Source organism: Hydractinia symbiolongicarpus, chromosome 3, assembly GCF_029227915.1.
Source record: "Hydractinia symbiolongicarpus strain clone_291-10 chromosome 3, HSymV2.1, whole genome shotgun sequence".
Lineage (NCBI taxonomy): Eukaryota > Metazoa > Cnidaria > Hydrozoa > Anthoathecata > Hydractiniidae > Hydractinia > Hydractinia symbiolongicarpus.
Window position 1 is genome coordinate 23,759,336 of NC_079877.1, and position 22,934 is coordinate 23,782,269.

The window sequence follows — 22,934 nt, forward strand, 5'->3', positions numbered from 1 at the left end:
TTTCTTCCCTCTCAGTAAATACCTGATTTCTTTTTTTATTTATATTGATAGTCATATTATTCATATATATTTATATCATATTTCATACCGTTACTCTAGTCTAAGCATACAAAAATATTCTTATTTACATATTTGTTATTTGGGGTTTTGAAACATGGTGAGATAAAATAAATATTTTCTTTGAATTGGGTAATGCTATGTTAAACCTTTTTTTATCGGGAAACTTTCAAATTAAAAACCGTCTTTGTGAACTATGATGAATTTTTTATGACGCCATCAGAAATTTTATTTTTGTTTTTCAACTTCGAGCTGGTCATAAATATTTAATTCAAAGAAACTAGTCGGTGACCCGGGTATTAAACCACAGATTCGCTCCCTCGTCCTTTATTTACCGCATTTCGTTGCTACTGCTGTTACTATTTTGCGTGACAGGCAGACGTATACGGGTATAATATATAAACTAGTCAGTAGCCCGTAAATAAATCCACGAGTTTGCCCGACTTTCATATATCGCATTCTATGTTTCCGTAACAAGACTATTTTCTTACGCAGGAAAAGGCAGACGGAATACGGCTATTATTAAAAAGACTAGTCGTTAACCCGTGGAACAATCCACAGAAATTAGCTGACGTAATTATTTCGCGCATCTGTTAATAAAATTATTTGTCCCACCTGTTAATGAAAATATTTCGCGCATCTGTTAATGAAATTATTTCGCGCATCTGTTATGAAATTATTTCGCGCATCTGTTATTAAATTACTCTGCAGTAGTCATGGTCCCTGGAAATATACACGGAAGCAGTGTAAACTACACTTTTTTATTTTTTATAATAGTTTATCGGAAGTAGTGTTACGCCGCTTTCTCGTAAAATTCATATATTTAACAATAATTTGCATTTTTACGGCCTGAGTTTGATGTAAAAAAGAGGCTCCTCCCTACAAATAGCTTTTAAAAAACTGAATTTGACATTTTCCTACACTTTTTGTTCAGTTTAAAAAACAATAAGTTTCAGCCAAAAAATAAGCACATCTAGGTTTATTGTTGTCATTAAAAATATAAATGGTTGAAGATGAAACATAATTTACAAAATAAATTTCACATTCATGTTTAGAACAAACAAAAAATCACTTAAAAAACCTTTCTAAAATGTATTGTTTTCCTTCTGTTATTAAAAACTTGTTTCTGTTAATTTCCTTTAAAAGGCGCGAATAATTAAAACTTTTTCAATGAAATAGACAACGCAAAGTAATTGTCCGCAACTTTGACCGTAGTTATTTATAACAAGAAGCCCTGTGGCTTAAAGATTTCCGCCATTAGCAATAATCTGAAAAAGTGCTGAACTTTGAAGAGGACTGGGGGAACAAAATCATTATATATTCTAAAATTTTAAAATTCAATTTTTGATTATTATTGTAACTGTAAATCATAGCTAACTTAACTTACATAAACTTCATTTCTCTATAGGAACAATTTTAAAAGAAAAATAATAATCCTGAAAATTGATGAACAATAAAAACAAAATAAGAACAACGGCAAGGCTGAAAATTTATCTATTTTCTCTTTTTCTCTTAAAAACAGCTTGGAAAATATCTTTAAAGGTGGCAGCAAATTTTTTTTACATAATCAGTTAGGAAAGTTTATTTTTAGACTACATATTCTTATTTTTTCTTTTATGACACATTGTCACGATTTTATAGCTATAAATCTTACACCAAAAATATTCAGCCTTAACAATTCCTCTAAATTAAAATTCATGAATAATTAGCTTTAGTCTACGTGCTTGCAAAATTGTACAGAGGGAAATGATGGCGCATTATAAGGCGATCTTCATTATGCTACACTGCACAAGCTTTAACTTTCGATTATAAACTTTAAAATAAAGTAATGTTCATTGGATAATAAAACAATTTGTTGCACTATTAGGATTCTTATTGGCTTAAAGATAATTAAAGATAATTAACTCCTTTTTTTTGCGAATAGACTGCGCGAGTATTTAATGTGCGTGGGATATTCTTTTCAAAATGTGCGAGAAAATTAGATTACGCGAAACTAACAAAAACGAATAACGCGTGTTAAAATTTTGTACCGCCTTTTCCCACAGAATGATAAAAGTAAAGAGCGCAATACAAAATTACACTTTTAGCAGTATTCCGAAAGATATGTAATACATCGAGTTGTACAACCCGCAGAAGTTGGTCCTAACGTTAACGATTTCGTAAATGACCTTACAACAAAATAGTATTTTTTTCACGTAAAAATACCGGCACTAGAAGCCACAGAATCTGCTGGAACGAATTTCGAAAACTCACGGGAAACAATTAAAACAAAAACAAACAAATCAAAACAGTTTTTTAACTTTATCAAGATTTATTAAATAAATTTTTGGCAGAAAAAACAATAACGGTTTCGCTTTCTTTTCATCACACGCATTGAAAGATTACATCACTCACTCCCATTGCACACAATCTAAAAGAAAAAGAAAACATTTTCATATAGTGAAGCTTCCAGTGCTTTTAAGGGATGGCCAAGTCAATGGAATTGAAAGCGCTGTTTTTCATCTCATAAATAATTAAGGCTAATTCGGAAAAGTATAAAAGAAAAAAACTAAACAATCCGGCAACTTTACTAATTTTATATGCAAAGTTCCAACCATACCAACAATTTCCAAATTTGACAAAATCATTTTAAAAGTGTTTTTTTCTTCAGAATTTGATTGATGCAAGGCCAAGGGAAATTAAATAAGTTTATTGTCCTATACCCATTCAAAAACACATGCTTCTCATCATTCAGGTTTTTTTTCAACCAACATTAATGTAATCACCCAGAGGAACTTATAATGTCTCTTGTCTGTGTTTTAGAAGCTGAGTACACAAATACAAAAATATTACAAGTGCTGAACTTTGGCAATCATATTTTGCAATCAGACCCTTTTAAAAACTATGCTGAATCATGTCAATTATTAAATTCAGCACTAATAGAAAAGCACCTTGGATAGGATTCTTTTTGGAGGAATAAAATGACTGACAAGTGGTTTATCGTGAATAAAATAGTAATTTTTACACAAATAATTTAAAAAATAACGAACTTTTTTGTGTGGGTTGTTCTCAAACACACGTGGGCGGTGGACAAGAAACTGTGATGTAATTTCTTTTGGTCTATTATTTCTGAGAATATTCTAAAATAAGAGAGTGTCAATAAGCTGCAAATATACAAGAAGAGGAATTCTCAAGTAATTTTTGTTAATTGGATTTACAAGAATTTGAGGTACCCTACAATGAGAAGTAAAGAACAGTAACGCCGTTCCGATGTCTGATGATGAGGGATGGTCACATCTGAAAAATATTTATTTCGTGATTTTAAGCTACCTAGCCAGTAGATAGATAGATAGATGTGCATATTTTACATGGCTAGCCTCACAAATATCGAGGGATATACCCTGTCTATTATTTCCAGGAGGGGCCATGGCTTAGATGGAGAGTCCTAGAGTATTTAATGCTCATTTTGAGCGACGCAGACCCAATTAGGGCCCACGCTCTACTAGACAACTCCCGGCAACATCCAACGGCCCACACAGTGTGCCATCTTCCCAATTTCCCTCACATGGCTTGGGTTAACCCGGGGCTATGGTAACATTCACTCGCCCATGTTGAATCGCCGTCAAGAGGAATCGAACCCCGGTCTCCCGCACAGAGTACGAGAGCTATAACCACTAATCTACCATGCCAGCACTCCAGGGCGCATTTGTTATTAAATAATTAAGTGATAAAGTACAAAAGCTAAATATATTGCTTTAATGTAGCTAGCTGCACAAAAGATTTTTTAAGGCATTCTGTCATTTTAAATAAAAAAAAGCTAGGTAGTTATTTGGACCTCCCATAACAGTGAACATTCAAGACTTGAGTATATAGCTAGTTAGGTATGCAAGACATTGCATGTTGGTAAACATGTTTCCACAACAAACTGAAACCTATATTTCATAAATAAATTTCTGCACATATATATAAATAATTTTGTAGATTTTCAGTTTTCTTTTATGAAATAACAAAATTTGGGAAAGTATAGCCAGAAGTAATATTCACTTGAAGTGGGAAGACCTAAAGTCTTCAGGTTAAGACTTAGTAAAGCGTAAACTGTTTCACATGGAGGACACTTAGTGTAATGTGTTACAAATCCAGTGGAGCACTTATAGCATTAAGGGTATAATATCTTTTTCATAAACCAACATTCACACGACTTATGATAAAGATAAAGCCTATTGTTACTTCTGCAAAGCAAATACAGTTGTTTAGCATTTTTCATTTTCCATAAAAAGTTCCTGTGGATATTCAAAAATTAATTGTGAGTGGCACCAGACTGGGCGATTAGTGCAAAGTAAACGTGTTGCAGATCCAGGTGTACAAAAAATAACTTTCTAACCACTTTGTATTTATACGGCATAAAATTTAGATTATGTATTTAACACTGTGCTTTAGAAGCTCATTCCCACTTTCTCTGAGCTGGATAAGGTATTTAGTCCTAAACCTGGGACACATTTTATCTGTTTGAATTATTTTTAATCCTGAGAATCACTTAGAATGTTTTCGGTACACATGGCTTGTCAAAATTGATATGCTGTCAAAAAAAGTTTATCGGCGTCTCCAAAAATGGCCAAAATTAAGAACTCAGAAGCTATGATAGTAGTAAAAAAAATTTTTGGGTTCATTTCATTAAACTGGTCTAAAAACATGTAATACTAAGTTTCAAGTCATTATTTCAATTTTTACTGAAGTAATAGGACTTTTACTTAGTATAGTTGCATAGTTTTTCATACCGCTGACACCAAAATGACTGCAGGGACTAATCGGTTTGAAATTAATCTATATTATAATACCCGTATACATCTATCTGTCACGCAAAATGGTAGCTTAGCTGTGCAATAGCGAGAAGCACGCAATGCAGTATAAAAAGGATGGGCGAACCGTGGATTTTCCACGGGCTAACAACTAGTTTATAATATTTTAATAACAAACTTTTTCTCTTGATGTGTTTTTATTTTCCTGCAAAAGTTGTTGCAAAACTCATGTATTAACATTAGGATAAGAACGAAAAAGTTACTGTGAGACGTGGGTTTTAAACCTTAAAAATTTCCAGCGAGAAATTTGAAAACTAATGAATGACAAAATCGCAAAAGTTTTTCAAATTTTAAATTTTTGTTAATGTAAAAGTAATCCACATGAAAAAAGTTTTGATGCTTTTTATGAAGAAATCTTCCATATTAGCCATATGGGGTAACTTGATGAACAATGCATTTTTCAGGTGTTCTCAAATATGTGTAGTATAATCTTAAAAAATGTGATGTAATTTTCCTCTTTAAGTTTTGACTTTTAACCCAGCTCCTTTCATGCTTAGTCTAGCTAGCTATAGCGAAAAAGTTTAATATTCAAACTTGACCTATTTTACTGAGTATTAAGTAATAAATGCTAGTTTAATCCTAAATGTAACTATAGTAGCTAAGCTACCTGTAAGAACAACATCAAACAACATCGAGGCTGTTTTCTTTGTAAACAAACCCATTGGTATTTTTGTAATAAGTACCAAATTTTATGTGTTCATTTCTTGCGCTTATTAGTGTAACCAAAGTGCCCTGTACGTAAGTCCTAAAAATTTATGTCATTGGCTCACTCTTTACGAATGACACAACGTAACAAAGGAAAACCATGCTTTGCTATTTCCCGTAACCTATACCGAGATTTGGTTGTGATATATATCAGAATTAATTGTCTTTAAAACTGAATTTAGCCTCGTTCTCAGAAAAGAATCTGTCAAAACAAGGATTTAAGCTTTAGCCCGGACAAGTTTTAGGCGTCCAGGCTCTGGGCTGTCTCTATCTATCTATCTCTCTATCTTCCCAGGCGATATTAAAGATTCCGCCTTCGCCGGCGGAAATCAACAAAGAAACTGCATCGAAGGAACAATAAAAGTTAATTAACCATGAATTTTGTATAAGAAAATTTTTAAATTAAACTTTTGTGAAACTACGCAAAAGACAAAATAAAATAAAGTTTTAAAACAGCGTAGTAAAAAGATCAAAGAGCTGTGCTCAATTTCGTGCACGACAGACAGACGGAATACGGCTATTATTATAGAGACTAGTCGTTAGCCCGTGGAAAAATCCACGGGGTCGCCCGTCCTTTATATATCGCATTTCGTGTTTCTGTAACAGGACGCGGTTTCCGCGGACAGACAGACAAAATACGGCTATTATTATAAAACTAGCCGGGAAACCCGGCGTCGAAACGCCGGGTTAAGCCACAAGTAAAGGTGTGATCCGGCATTGAACACTCTGTGGAGCGCTTAATAAGAGCCGTAAACTGTCCCACACGATCAGGTGGAGCGCTTTAGTACAGGTATACAGTATGTCGTTAATCTTTTGAAGCGCATACACCATTATAGTGTGCGACTGTAACATATTTTTCAAAAAATAACTTTCCCGCAACGATAACTGATATAAAGACAGAGTTTACAAAGTGTTGTTACTCCATCATAGCAAAAACAATCGTCAATTTTATTTCATTTTGCAGAATAACTTTTTGCGCAAGTTAAAAAATTAATCGTGACACTGGGCTGAGCGCTTAGTACAGTTAAACCGTGTTGCACAGCGTATAGGAATAATACCCTTTTGAAAAAAACTTTCTCGCAGACACAGGGCTGAGCGGTTAGTCCAGGCGTGATTCCCAAGAAAGTTTAAAAATTAATTGTCACAGTGGTGGGCTGACCTTAGTATATACAGGTAAACGGTGTTGCACATGCCCATAGGCGTAACAGCCTTTTACAAAAAACAGTCTGTTTTTAACACTGGGCTAACCGCTTAGTACAGTTAAACACAGTTGAACAGGCGCATAAGGCGTATTACCCTTTTCCAAAAATGTTCATTGCAACTTCGGTTTAAATAAAAACACAGGGAACAGCCTGTCGTTACTCGTCCAGCCAAAACAATCGCTCAGCCATTTCATTTGCAGAAAAAGTTTGCAGAAAAATTATAAAATATGTAGCTATACCTAGCTAGCTAACTGCATTTAGCTAGCATAAAAATTATGTATTGCTTAAGAATATTGTTGTAGCCAAACTGCATTTTTATACTTTCACTTTTTAAATAGCCACAGCCTCAACATAAAAATAAATGTTGGCTAGGATAAAAAGCTCTTATACCAAACAGAATAGCAATAAGTGAGGCTCTAGCTAGCTAGTAGCTATAGCTAGCTAATCTTCGTTCCTAGCCAAACATCCTAAAACTGGTGCGTTTAAGATCTGTACGTGGCTAAAAAACGTGACAATATATTTATCCTAACATTGAAAACAAACAGAAAACAAATATTACAAATATATAAGGCTTTTAGAAGATAAAAAAGTCAAACAGGCCTACAAACCTCACACACTGACCACAAACACGACCATTATCAAAATGGCCTTTGTTCCGCGAAGATCTTGGATTCTTTCTGGTCGCGAAAATCTTGTTTTTTTTTTTAAAGAATCAGGCGTTGTGAATGGTATTCTACGCGCGAGCGGTCAAAACAAAGTCGGTAAAAATATATCGCATTTGATATTGGTGCGCATTATAAAAATTTCGTGATTCCGTTACGGGACGCGGCTCTCGCGGACAGACAGACAAAATGCGGCTATTATTAAAGAGACTAGTAGTTAGCCCGTGGAAAAACTACGGGTTCGACCGTCTTTTTTATACCGCATTACGTGCGTCTTGCTACTTGCGCAGCTAAGCTACCATTTTGCGTGACAGACAGACGGACGGACAGACGTATACGGGTATTATAATATAGATTTAATGTAATGACCTAGAGCTTTGTACAAGCAATTAACTTAATGCTTACCTTTTATAATTTGGAAACCGCCAAAGTCGTGGTATACTGCCCAAGTTCACCTAACCCTATTTATTTAGGGCGGAGAAAAGGGGCGGGGTTTATGATTTAGTAATCATCTTTTTATGTTCCAAAGTCTTGACTTAGTACATTTTAATATTCTTTTTTTAGAAACTTGCCTGCCAAATTTATTTCCCAGCCTTCTGCGTTTACGAAATATGCATGAGAGCGCGGCTTGCGACTACGGAATCCTCTTGCAAATTCACTTCTACGGAATTCGTTTGTAGACCATATGTAAATCTGGGGTAAGCTAGAGCACCAATCCTTATTATTTTGTGCTAGTTACATATTTGGTTTTATTTGTGGTAATCACAATGGTTATTATATAAGATAAATACCTGTGTTGTTTACCTTTTTAAAAACATTAATTGGCTACCTTTTTTCAAGATCTATTTGTATATTATTTGTTGTGTCATGTCTACCAAGTCAAACAGTGAAGATGATGGAAGGGAGGCTTTAGGTACAGTTGTCCTAGAATTTCTCTAAAACTTTTTTATGGTCATTTCGTTTTCACCACATGACCTAAAAAAATTGCCAAGAAGATTCTGGCCCTACTGTTGAAACAGAAAATAAGCAGTGTAAATGTCTGTCTCTGATTTTTCTTGTTACTAAAAAGAATGGAACATCCAGGATCATATTGAATTCAAAACAACTGAACTTGCCATTAAAATATCAGCATTTTAAAATGGAAACGTTAAAAATGATGTTTTCTATTTAATAAAACCGAATATTCGAATTGCCAGTATTGATCTAAATGATGCCTATTACAGCATACCAGTTCTCTAAATTACCAAGATTTTTTTGTGTTTAAGTTTGACCTAAATTTTATGGATTTATTGCATTCTTTCTGGTGTTAGTCCAGCTGTTAGAACTCTACTAAGATACTCAATGTACCTTTTATTTCCCGAGGTTTAATGTATATGTGGTATATATAGACACCAACTTGACAAGTCTTGACACCAACTCAAGATGTAACCTTCCTTTGTTTCGTCCTAATTCATTTGACATGACAAATACATTGACTACTGAACGCATTAAGGAACTTATGTGAGCAGCTCTTGTTCAAGCCTCACCAACCATCCGTTTCTGTGCAAGGGCGACAGGCACTATCATTGCATTTTCTTCTGATGTTCCTTTGGAAGCCTTACATTACGGGCCTCTGAAAAATGATAGGATACTACAGCAGTAGCATATGTGAGATATATCCCTTTCGGTCAATTAAATCCATAGAGTTGAAATCATAACAGCTGATTTTAAATCCAGGAAATTTGATGATAAAATAGAATGGGCTCTACATCTGAGCATTTTTAACACACTCTGCCAGTATTTTGGCTGTCCATCAGTAAATTTATTGCTTGACTCGCCGATGCAATGTGTCGTCCATATTTTTCCTATAGGTCTGACCCAAATGTCATTGCAGTCGATGACTTTTCTCAACGTTGGTCAAATTTAAACTTTCATGCCTTCACTCCATTTAATTTGATTAGTAGAGTGTTAGCAAAGATTTCCATGGAAACAGTGTAATATGTACTACGCGAAGTGCATTAGTTTGTATAATCAGAAAATCGGGTAATCTTTAAGGCTAGCCTTAATAAGTAGATTTGTTGAGGGTCTTATTAATTTGCCACCGAGTTCTTATGCCAGATACAAATGTCTTTCTCAACTATTATAAGCCATTAGGAAAGAATGAAATTGCAGATTTTAGGCTTCGCATATTGACTTTTCTGAAGACACTCTAATTTGTCACATACCGTACTTACTAAAATCTAGAAAGCCAAACAATCTTGAACGTGCGCTCACTTATAAAACCTTTCTTAATGATTTTGACTTATGCACAGTTAAATGTACTCAATCTTATCTTAGAAGGAGAAAGGGGATTGTCCCCTCGGCAATTGCTAACTTTTTATTACACATCAAGCAATATCACGCAGCCAGTAAGGACACAGTAGGCTGTTGGCTTGAAGAAGCCACTAATTTGGTGGGTGCCGACACTGCGCAAAAGCTGCTAACCTAGGAGTACAATTAGATGTCATCTTAAAATAGGGCAAGTGGTGTAGAGATTCTAATTTCTACAAAATTTATTGCAGGAACATTATCTCGGACCATCAACGAGGTTGACGATTTTGGTCATGTTATTCTGCAAGGATAAAGTATTGATACATAACGTAAAGTCAACGTCTTTCAAGAGAAGAACAATTATTTTTTATTACGTATACTTCACGTATATATGTGGATTATCTATGCAATTGCAAACCCAGTTTGTTTTTCTAGTTATAGTGAATAAACGCTTACTTCCGATTTTCCAATTCTGTAAACCATGGCGCTGTTTTGTTTTTACTGCAGCACTTCGAATCACACCTTTAAAGTCCCATGCATATCGCATAAACGCAGAGGGTTGGGAAATAAAATTGAAATATTAATCAAGTATTTGCCGAGTGCGATAGTTAATCGATATTTTATTTCAAATCCGTCTAATTGCGCAATGTGCGTGATAGTTATTTGCAATAACAATTTTTTACCCCTCCCTCCCAGCTCTACCAACCAGCTTTAACGAAGCTTGTTGGCTTCCTTTTTTTGATGATTATGATACCCGGTGCAAGTCTGTGAAATAGGATAGTCGCGAGCTTTGTTCTCACTAACATTGCGTAAGCAGAAGGTTTGGAATTAAAATCTCAATTAGCCGTCGTACTCGGTAAGTACTCGATTAATGTTTCAAATTTGCGGTATCACCTGAAACTGTTTCATGAATTTCTATACACTCCGTTTAATTGTTCATATTCAATACCTTTCCTCAGGATTAAACAGAAGGAAATCATAAAAATGTAATTATTGATTAACAGGTTGTCAATATTTTTATAAAAAAGAAAGAGGAATTTGTTTTACTTCGACCTTTTCAGTGCTCTACTCATTACACAATGTTCTTCAAAACATACTAGGTTGGAGAGTAATACCAATGAAGGAGATCCTAGTTAAGACGCTTTTGCATTTCTTCTAATAACAAAATTGTGTAGTGGTTTTCCTAAATTGTACCAACGATCTTTAGAACCGTATAAGCGAAATATAATTATGGACTGACGTAAAGTCAATTTTAATAAGTATTTTTAAAACCAAATTCCAGCCTAAAAAAGTGTGTGGTTAACCGATGATCGTATGATTATGTTTATAAAGAATTTAGAAGCATTTAGAAGCGGAATACATAGCGTGCTGCAACCTTAGACAGATTTTATTATCAAATTAACCACCACAGCTATGCTTAATTGTTCCTAATGACAGGCCAATATTATCAATATTAGGAAACTTCTGTTAACTTCTAAGCCAGATATGGCAGATTTGCTTTGGTTGATAGATTAGTTCGTTTAATATAAAGATTTCACATGGGTTAATAATTCTATGAAGGTGGACGCCTAGAAGAATTTGACTTCTTTGAACAACACACATTACACACATTATAATACACCATACACAAAAGGAGTTGTTTAGTAAAACGTAAAAATGATTTTTCATCTGCTGTTATTTTGTATCCTGCTGAAGGGTTAGTTGTTCACGATTTTTTTTTTATTTATCGATTTTGCAAGCTCGAGCATTCCATTCCGAAACTGTAGTTAAATATTTTAGCATGCAGGGAATAGGCACCTGTTTGAGTAAATTCTTTTTATTCTCAGAATTCTGAAAATAGAAAATTTTATCACACCAATAGATTAAATTAAGATTGATTGCTTTTTCTCTTTCTTTGCTAAGTAAGGTTTCGAATTATAATTGGTAATTGGTTAAACGTTTATTAAAATTCTTGTTTTTTCTGAACTTCCGATAATCCGAACATTCGTTAATTCGAACATATAATTTAGTCCCTAGCGTGTTCGAATTAACGGACGTCTATTGTACCTATGAGAAATCTTTTGTTATTATGTTCTCCTCAAATGTTTGTCGCGGGTAGTGTTTTGAATTACTTGCGAAATTACAGTTTAGTTACTTCATGATATTAAAGATAACGTAACCTGTTGTTGTTACCATGTTAAGCAAAAGCAAAACCGAATCACCATTTTAGTAATAAGACCATAAGCTTTAAATGCCAATACCTTTTAGGCTCGAGAGTCGGCAACTTGGAAAAAAGTGTTCGATAATTTCTTACGTCTTTCCAGTTCAATTCGACAGAGAATTTATTTGACTTTCAGAAAATATATACTTTCATACACTTTTATTTCGCATTTTAGGGAATGTACTCAATATGGGTCATTGGTGTTTCATGTATAAGATAAGATAAATATACTTTTGTCCATTCGATTAATTTTTAATTCCTAATAAGAAAAAGGCAAATCTCCCCCAAAGTAATGTTCTTTTTCTTCTAAATTATAAGTTAATCTTAGTTAAAGTAATTAAGGCCAGCGCTAATTTTTCCCGCCAACAATTTGAATCGTATTTTTCTAAGCTGCTTATTAAAACCTTAATAGCTTTAGGCATAGTGAAAAATAAAAACATGCAAGAACTAATATTTTGTTCGTATCTTTTAGGTGTTCGAGGAGCTGTGGAGATGGTGCCTGTCAATAAAGGTAGTTTGTTAGTTATTGATATATCCCCTAGATAATAATTATATAATGTTTCAACTACTGTGCAAAATTATTTAGAAAAAACTTGATTACTACTTGATTTCTTCTTCAGAAGTAAAGCTGTGGAAACACGAAAAGAAATTTACATGCGATTTTAATAACTTTGTTCTAGTTTGAATCGCATAAATATTTGTAGCTACCGACTCTTCATAACAGCCATGTTTGTTTACATCTAATTTAACATTTAATTCAAATGTTAAATGAAGTGTAAAATTAAATTAAAATTTAATTTTAATATTTAAAATAGAAATTAAAACTCTCTTTCGCTCAGCGGAAAGCATCATTTTTTCGCTTAATATTTGCCGAGTGATTCTGTTTACATGAAATGTTTGCATCAATTTAGCTAATTTAATTATTGTGTTTCACTCGATACTGAAAATCACCAGCAAAAAATGGAGTAACAAACTTGTACCTTTATAAGCGATTAATTTTCTTGTTTATACTTTAACACTTCCCTTTACATTAGCGGAATGCCTGCATGCGCATAACGCTCTGAGAAGTCTACATGTCGATACCGGTCCAGTAGCATGGAGTGACGCATTGACGCATGATGCACAAATATGGGCTGAACATATAGCATCCATTGGCGGCTTGCCACATTCTAATAATAAAGAGCAAGGCGAAAATATTTACTGGTTTTCTGCTACTGGCACCTGCGCTGATGCAGCGTTGCCATGGTATGTGAATATAATTTAAATTTTTAGTTACTTGACTTGCTTTATGATTATCATTTTCAAAAAATTTTAGATATCAATTTAGTAGAGTAGAATTTAGGAGGACAATTCAGGAGTAGTTTATACCTCAATAAGGCCTCACAAAATACTAACTCAGATTCTGTAAAGTTTGTTGAAAATGTCCTGCATAAACTACAATCCCGAGCACAAATTATGGCAAAGACAGCGCAATTTCGAAGCTCGTAACCAAAAGCAATGTAGAACGTCGTTTCTATGTAGGCAACACCCAATCTTAACTGTTAAAGGTTGACTTGTCAACGTTCACAGCCGATTTCGGACTTCAGACCTTAAGATATTTTGTTTGGTACAAAACCTCAAGGATTACTACTTTTTGCTGATGTATTTCTGCAAACTGTAGTCTATTCCTAGCTGCTCTCTACGCTTTATGAAACACAAACAAAGGTGTTATTACAATCAAGTGGATTACAAAAACACACTAAAAAAAAGTTACAAAATAAGCCAAAATTAGTAAGAATTGCACGTTTGTTCTTGTTTGAGCATTTTTTTAAGAATTAAGTATTCACAGGATCTCTAAACTAATATTTTGATAACTCATTTCTCGTTTAATAAAAGTGTGGCCAACCTCTTTTTCTGTTTGTTGTTAGTGGTGATGACTTTTATATAACACTGAAATTGCGACAAAGTTTCACCATTATATCCATGTCTTTTCGTAAGCAGCGTCTTCTTAATAGATACCAGGTACATGAAATATGTATTTTCCAATGTTAATCAAGTTTTGGGTGATTCTTGCAATCCAAACAATTTTCGAGTCTGCTTTTGAGCTGATAAGCTTCTTTATGTATCCATTAAACTTCTGTACCACATCCAAGTGTGTTATAAAACAAAATGTCGCATTTATACTATGTTTTTAAGTTTGTTTGTTTGTTTTGTTTTCCTCTCTGTTGTCCAATTTACTATATTTACTACCATATATCTCGCATTGCTTCCACCATTTTTTTTTAAAAAAAGAAATGGTAACCCAAACTCACCCGTTATTATGTTTCACTGGATTATCCGACAATTCGCGTCGTATGGCCTCCTTCTTCGCTTTACTGGAACCCAGAAGTAAAGGGTTAATATAGTAGGTGTCAATTTAATTGCTTTGAAAAATAACTTTTGCAATCAAATTCTTCTCAAAATGGACTCCTTTTGCGAGTCAATCTTTCATTCTTTTATGTGGATAGAATTAATTGCGTTTATAATTCATCTGAAGTATTGCCTTGAAAACAAAATTTAAAGTTAACAAAAAAAAGTCGCCATCAGATAGCTTTATGATGTTCATAGAATATGTAATATTCATTGACTTTTTCAGGTATAATGAATATAAATACTACGATTACGCTACCACTTATAATACCACAAACAAACCCATTGGGCATTTTACACAAGTAGTGTGGAAATCCACAACCACTATTGGTGTTGGTATGGCGAGAAGTGCCTCAGGGACATACATTGTGGCGCGATATCATCCTAGGGGCAACTATGTTTTGGTGCAGATAGGCGAGAACTACGAAGACGCTCGGCTTCGTGTCTTCTCTGATAATGTTCGACCTAGAAAACACGGAGGTAGGTGTTGTACTATCATTAGGGAATTTTGACACAAGTACGGGGGACTATCTGCAACAGCGCTGTGAAAACTTTTCATATGAAAAACGCATACTTCATACGAAGCAGCAACTTTCTTTTCAAGGGTTTACTCTAATGTTAGGGGAACAATCAGGTTTCTTGGATGAATGATCAACTATTCTCTGTATTTTAGCGGTAACACCAACCATCTACGAGTTAGTTCCATCTCGATGTGTCAATGGCTTGAACGGGCAGTGTTCTCTGTACCAACAATATTTTACGTGTAATCACTCCTACGTAAAAGCACATTGTCCAAAACTTTGCAAGGTTTGCTGATGCTTGTGGCATGATATTTTTACAGCACAACAAATGAAGATGAGTGCAATGAACAATTTTAAGATTGTTTACGTCTTTGTTGACATTCAAGTATCATAAATTAGAGTTTTCAGTTATATGTAAAATATCTTCTTATATTTCTTATATACTCGTCAAAAAATTTATGTAAAATTCCAGTTTACTTCAAAAAGTTTATATAAATTAGGAAACAGTCTCTTTACTTTAACGATTATTCCTACTATATGTCGGTTTATAATCTTAACGACTTTCATAATTTTGAAGGTCAGTGTCCTTTTCTTAAGAAGTTATTTATCTTGGCTGACTAAAACGTTAGTAAAAATTACCGACAGTGTTGCAACATGTACTAATTATATACAAATGCAGTATTTTGTAAGCTTATCGTAACCATTGTATTAATCCAGTTTAGTTTGTCCGCTTCTGCAATGTTTATACTTCAATTTCCATATAGTTAATAATTTCTACTTGTTTGATGTTGAAAGTGATTTCTCAACCTACGTGAGAGAAGAAAATCCTATCAAAATTCTTTTTTACGAAAAGTTTTTGACGAGCGTTTTTTCTGGTTGCTCCACCTGATAGTTTTACTATTGTATTGACCAGTTTAACGCCCACGTCCAAATAAAAGCTCCGAATTTTAGTAACCGCCCATATTAAAGCCCTTTTTCCAATAAATCGTCCATACTGAAATAAGCACAACCGAGTTAGTTAAAACCAATAAACACACATGGGCTTTTATTCAAATCTGTGAAAATAAGTATTGGTAGTGATTAGCGTCTGAAAATAGAAATTTATTTAATATGATGAAATAACATTAATGATATAATAATGTTTTTGAATAAACGCCCAGGGCGTTTAACGGAATCAAATACGGTAGGGGAAACATTGTGTTTTGGTATTAACAAAGTGTTGAATTAAATGGGAGAAAAACAATAATAACATCCTTTGTGGCATCCACACATTAAGTTTAGGTGGGAAAATCAATATAAATTTTTTAAATTCTAAAGCTTGTATTATAATAATTTTCGTCTATGAACCGTTAGGTGTTTATTCAATTTTGACCAAAACACCGAAATGGAATTTCAGTTTGCCCCACAAAATTTTTCAAACACGATTATCCACTAAACCAAAGCCAAGTGTACAAAGCCACTGCACATGTCCAAAGGATTACTGCGCATGCGTGCGAAGTTACGGTGCATGTGCTCTATTTATAAGCCCGATAAGAAAAATTCCATATAAACAGAGTACGTCATAGCGGTTCGAAAACCATTTCGCTTCCATACCTTGTAAAGGTTACTTTAATCACTCGTTTGAAAATGTGCAAAAATTCTCAGAGAAACATAATTAAAAGTTTTTGTATATGTACTGCTGACGTTATCAAAATACCCTATATTTTTCCATTGTTTTTCTGTCTAAGTAGATTTTTCCTTATCGAATGTGCTACCTTTCGGCAGAGTAGGCAGACACCGCTAGTATAAGTAAAACACCAGATCTTTGTTACTCAACGAATGTTTTAGTACAAAATAACTCCTTTGTTAAATGTTTGCTTTCATTGGAGCTAGTAGATGGAACATCACATAATATTAATCACTTTGTTAGCCGGTAACAATATCACCTTGCATCATAAATTTTATTGCCCTTTGGAAATCTCTATTAAAAACCATTAGCCTGGGCATTGAAATTTGGCCAAATAATTTGGCCATTAAATTTTCAAGAACGTCTGCCGTCTAAGACATAATGTGGAAGGAAGAAAAAATACACTTAAATGTTTTCTTACATTTTCATAATTTTATTTCACTTACAACTTTATCAATTAATCAATTATTCGACTTACAACTTAATCTAAATTCATCTGTGATTTAACGATGTTAGGAGTGCCTTCCTAAGTATACACTTTTTTTTTATAAGAACACTGTCTTTTAACCAATATGTCTGAAAATAGATTGAAATTTTCCTTAATTTGTTCTTAATTTTTATTCCTCATTTATCTTTGTTTTCTTTATAAATAACTGCGATATTTTATCTGACGCTGTAAATAACATTATAGTTATGAAATTGATACATCTTTTGTTTTAGTTAAAGAAAAAAGGCCCCTTTTATATTTGACTGGGAAAAAAGAAACCTTATTGTGCTGTGTAAATAGGTCTCCAAAAATTGGATCTTGACATTGAAAGCCTTGGGATTTTCCTAAATTTTTTTAAAGATCTTTAGGTTTTTAAGACTGATTTCGTTAAAAAATTTTCTTCTAAAAAAACGTGCATTTTATGCATTCCAGTAGAATTTCCTTGGATATATCCTTAGCATCAAACTGTGTGCCAGGTTTTGGTGTTCTCTTCACTTTGGCATCTGTAATTCCCGCATAATTGCTAAAAAAAAAGTCAAAACGATTAACCCTATCATGGTAGGGAGATGCCTCCTACCCTGGGGTCCCTTGTCTGTAATTTTTGATTCCCTGTCAGGATTGGCCTCAAACATGCGGTACTTAAGTTTTAAGCTACATGACAATGATTATGCAGAAAGATTAATTATTGCTACCAGCAAGTAATCAATTGCTTGAAAAATATTTTAGGGTTTTGTACCACTTTGATGTAAAAACAGAATTATACCTTTAAATATTTCAAATAAATATTTTTATTTCATTCATATCTACAAAAGAATCAACAAGAAAAGGTGAAAAACTTAATTCTGGATAATCTGGATAATAATGTAGAAGTTTGGCAGAACGGGACCCTTTAGAACTTTCTTGAAAAGTGTACATTGCAAAAATGTTTCACAATCCTAAATTTGTTACAGACATTAGCAGTTAGCTAAGTCAACAGACGCTAAAATGAGGCATCCGTCTTTTATAGTTTGTCATAGATGTTGTATTTGCCAAAAAGCTTCAAAAATAAAGTTTTTGCCTCCCTTAACCTTTCACTGGATCACTGTGACCGCAACCTGAATAGGGTGAAACACTAGTAAGCAATAAGTGTAAATAAGTTTCATGCAGTAAGATTTATACCTTCCTTCTGATAATAAATTTCTTGGTTGGACTCCTCGCTAACTTCGTAACCTTCTGATATTGATTCATTTGGTTGTATATAGTTTGGAAAATCGCCTTTCTCAAACATTTCTTCGTAAAGTCCTGTTGATCCTAAAAATGAATTTTGTTTTTAATATATTTTTTTAAAATTTAAAAAATTTCAAACATGTAAAACGCATTGTGTAAGCTGAATTCATTTAAGCATCATTTACCGTAACTGCTATCGGTGCGTCGGTTCGAATATTCGAGCGGCGTAATTGCGCGTGAGCTTTGTATTTCAGGTGCAGGTGGTGGAACAATTGGCGGAGAAAGATTTCTTCTTCCTGAAGCATACATGTACAATTGCTCTCTAGATCTAAATTTGTCTTCTTTTCTGAAGTTAAAAACAAATCATGTTTTTCATCACCTATCTACGCGGTCTTTTGTAAAGGCTTCTTTCTATACTCCGCAACTGCGCAAAAAAGCCCTTAGGCATCCCTCATTTCGTGAAAATGCGCATGTGCTGAAAAAACTCATCAGATGTCATGTGCTTTTTACTATAGCGCGGAATGCAATCAAATGGAAAAAAGCCTTAACTAACATTATCACATAGGCATTGATCACATATGGCAATGTTAACAAGCATAATATTTTAAAATCTGCGTTGTCACCAATTTACCATAACTAATTGGTTACAATACGACGCAAAACATGTATTTGCCGACCTTCTTACAATATAAGAAGAGCTGTCAGCAGTCTAATTTACGCTCTCTGTAATATGTTCAAGAATATCACGATATTTTTTTTAGACCTTGGCAGGCATTAAAAGGGTATTTATGTGTGTAATGATTCTATTGTGTTTGCCACTTACTCTGACTTTTTCGAGTATATTCGCACCGCTACCAAAGCAATAAGAACCAACAGTCCTCCAACAGATGCCACCATGAGATACACTAATGTCATATCAGGTTTTGGAATAGATAGATTAGTTAGTGTAGGTTCTATTGTTGTTGATGTTGTTGAAGTTGATTTTGTGATTGTTTTTGTTGGTGGTGGTGATGGAGGTAATGTTATTGTTTCAGTTGTTGTTGTCGTTGTTGTTGTTGGTGGTGGTGGTGGTCGTGCTCGTGGTGTTGTTGTCGTTGTTGTTGTTGTTGTTGTTGTTGTTGTTGTTGTTGTTGTTGTTGTTGTTGTTGTTGCAGGTGTCGATGACTGAATGATAGGTGCTTCTGTTGGTGACTCTAAACGCATACACTTACATCTGACGTTATTTTATGAATAACATCCCTTTTTTACTAAAGAACAAACTTTACCTATGCATGTAGAACCTTCTGTAGGAGGTTTGTAGAAACCAGGCTTGCATTCGCATTTATATCCACCTTGAGTATTGATACATATTTCGTTTGTTCTCAAACATTTGAAGTGACGCATTCGTTGAGATCTGAGTATTTAAATGACATTGTGCAAGAAAGATCTGAAACCAGTGTAAACACAACTAAAATAACATATTTGTTGTAATAACTACCTAAGCAACCAGTTTCCTCTTTGATTGTTCTTTTAACTCCATTACCAAGAACCTGGTTTACACAAACAGATTCCTGTTAAACAGGATTCATGTCGCAAGGACTTGTTGAACAATTTCCATGTGCTAAAGGAAGCTTCATCTTTCCAATTATGAAGTACATGACTAGACATGGTGAGGGGTCTTTTTATAAGATCAAGAGTTACATTGCAAAAAATATCACAGAATAAAAAGAATTAAAAAATATAGGGTAAGAGTCGTTCTTGCCACAACGAAGTAACTAACAATAGCCTGGTTTAAACGAAATAAGAATTGCAAGGAATTCATTTTATTTAGAATATAATTATAGATAAAAATATAATTGCAGGTTTAACTTAACGATAGAAAGCGCTTGATGTGTGCTGCATGATATTCCTTCACTCAGAGCTCTATCCTTTTTACGACACACAGTTTATCAAAAGCGCTCGACCTGTTATGTGGCGCGGGGTCCGAAAATAAAAATGTGCAAATAACGTTTTTAAAAGAGTGGCGACTGTCCCCCTGAGCTGCATTATTAATTTAGAACCCAGTAATTTTTTTTTAAGTTAAATAGGAGAAGAAACACCTTATGCAAAGCCAATCGAACATAGCGAGAATCAAAATTTCTTTCGTTGGTATAGAATTTTAATGCAATAACTTATTTAAAAATCCTATAATATCTTTTAGGTAACTTATACTGTTTCTGAAACAAAGCATACAAGGCAAGGAAAGCACAGAAAAAATAGTTCCCTGTGAATATTTAAGTGAGTTGTTTTTTGAGCTTGTCAAACGTAAATCTCTCGCAAAGAAAAAAACGGTTAAGAGAAATTTTGTAGACATGAGGCAATGAATATCGAAGATTTTTTTGCAAAATCGGAAGAGCTAGGTGAAAGAAATAAAACACGTTGTCTAAACTAATTAAAATTATTACTTTCAACTATGGTTAGACCTTGTTTTTTCTGGAATGAAACTACGAAAGATTTCATGCATGAACCTAAATAGCATTCCAATCATACACGTGCGTCGTTTGCAAAACTAACGATAAAATGTCATTTTTGCGGCGCTAAGACAGCGAGTGAAGCCTATTTGCCATTTAAGCGACCAAAAATATTTCTTACCAAGGAACTTTTTTAAAAGTTAGTCAGCTGTCCACTAATAACCTTTTGTCCAGTATTGCCTATGTCCTCCAGATTAAAAAGTGTTTCACCTACTGACGTATTTCAAAGAAGATTTTTTTTGCGTACTGGGTCTGAAATGACTATTCGACGCAAATTGTGCAAATCAAAATAGAAAATCAAATCACGACGTTTAAAATTTCTTTTTTTGAATAGGAAAATAGAAAAAAAACGTAAACAATAAAAACTGCTAATGTAGTTTTGTCATGTTCAATCATTTTTTTTATAGCTAGCTAACGAATTTTACAAAAAACTTCCTAACCTGCTTTTATTTCTCTTTGCGCTACAAAAAAACCCATATTTTTTATATTTTAGATTACTCAAGCAGTAAGTACAAAACGATGGCGATAGTAATAGATAGTTTTAGTATAGAAATATTCTTTAACAAGTATTGTTAAGAACTTTAAATACGCTTGCCAGTAAAGAAAATGTTTAAAACTCCCTTTTCTTCTTTCTTTGTTTTGTAATTTAACTTAGTTTAGCGAACAAAAGAATAGAATGCCAGTTTTACTGTATTGATTAATAACTCTCAAAATTCAACGCATGCAGGGTAGTTTAATGTTGTTGGCGATCTAATAAAAACATAACAAAGAAATCAAACTCGAAACGATGGTTATCCGTTATGTTGTAACTTTGAAATGTTTATCAAATTCAAAGACAAATTCAAATTCCAAAATAAAAATTAGAATATGATGGGTCTTTGTTTTATTGAGTTATCCAGGAATGTTGGACTGATTCCGTGGCAAAAGTAAAACACGAAATTAATATTTTTAATAATGAAGCGCTATTGAACGTTTATGGTGTTTACATTTGAACATTTTAAGGATAAAATAGAAAGGAACTGAAATGAATTTTGTATCCAAATATAAACGCAACGCAGGCCACGTAATATAAAATTTTAACCAAATCCATTTTGCATAATATACATACCGTTGCAGCCAGTGGCCACGTTGAAACCTAAAAATCCATTGCCGACAAATCCAGCATTACATATGCAACCAACTTGATCAACAGAAAAGCGAGAACTCTCGCTGCTGCGCACTTTGACATTGACCATCAATCAGCTAAAATTAATAAAAAGAAAACGTGATTTCTAAATACCTGTTAAATTGTGTTGAATTCATCATAATATGATTCTTGGGCAATGTAGACTAACTAGTCAAGAAAACTTTCTTTTTTGAAGTCGTCGTAACATAAACAAGTCAAGTATTCGGGAGTCAAAAAAATATCCTTAAGCATACCTTTATATCGGCTCATATAAGTTCCAATCCATAGAGAATCCAACGCATAATCTCCGCTGTAACCCTTTCTTGTCACACCAAAGCGAACCTGCGAAGTACAATATATTTATTAAAAGTCGAGATGAAATGCGAACCATCTATTTCTTAAAACAGTCCCAATTTTCAAAGTATTATCTGCGGTAATTGTTGTGCCGTAATTATTGTAATCGACTGTCTATATTTCAAAGTTGGTGATCTTAAAAACATGAAGGATAATGGCTTGACTACCCCTCTTAATTTCATTTTTTCTCACTTCCTTTTTTTTTGTTTCTAAATAACGAACATAGAAATCCCATAAAGGCACATCGTTGTTACGATTAGCCTAAGGTTTACTTATATTCACCAAAACATGTCATAGCAAATAATCACTCCCTACTATCTTTCCGGTGGCCAGGAAGTAGTTCCTTCTATTTTTATAAGTTCTTATAAAGCCATACTTTTCTTAGCAAAGAGGTAAACTCCAGTATTTTAATTATAGTAAAGAATTACTCCCTACTACATTTATATTAGTCAGGAAGTAATCCCAGTATTTTATCTTTGTAACACCTTGGAAGACAAAACTTTCCATTAGTTTTCACCTTAACAAGGAAGCCTTACCAGCATTACGTGGAGCTTAAAACGCAGATTTAATTATTGTATTAGATCATGGATTTTGATGAGCGTTTATAAGAAGATTTGCGTTCAAATGCTTAAAAATTGTTATTTTTAATGTTTTTATTAGTTGTTTCGCATGCTTAGATCTTGAAACGCTACTCTAAATTAATTTACA

The 22,934-nt window shown here is 33.7% G+C and overlaps 1 protein-coding gene across 1 annotated transcript; it reads left to right on the forward strand.

Moving 5' to 3' along the window:
* The first annotated feature begins 12,426 nt into the window (after window positions 1-12,426).
* LOC130635460 (Golgi-associated plant pathogenesis-related protein 1-like) lies at window positions 12,427-15,176 on the forward strand. Its single transcript, XM_057444792.1, has 4 exons — window positions 12,427-12,461; window positions 12,985-13,195; window positions 14,565-14,818; window positions 15,012-15,176. Exons 1-4 carry the CDS (start codon window positions 12,443-12,445, stop codon window positions 15,152-15,154), a joined length of 627 nt encoding a protein of 208 aa, XP_057300775.1. The 5' UTR covers window positions 12,427-12,442; the 3' UTR covers window positions 15,155-15,176.
* Window positions 15,177-22,934: the final 7,758 nt, after the last annotated feature.

Coding starts and splice junctions, on each gene's coding strand:
- LOC130635460 (XM_057444792.1), top strand. Junction 13,196..14,564: donor GCTGATGCAGCGTTGCCATG/GTATGTGAATAT, acceptor TGACTTTTTCAG/GTATAATGAATATAAATACT. Junction 14,819..15,011: donor TCGACCTAGAAAACACGGAG/GTAGGTGTTGTA, acceptor TCTGTATTTTAG/CGGTAACACCAACCATCTAC.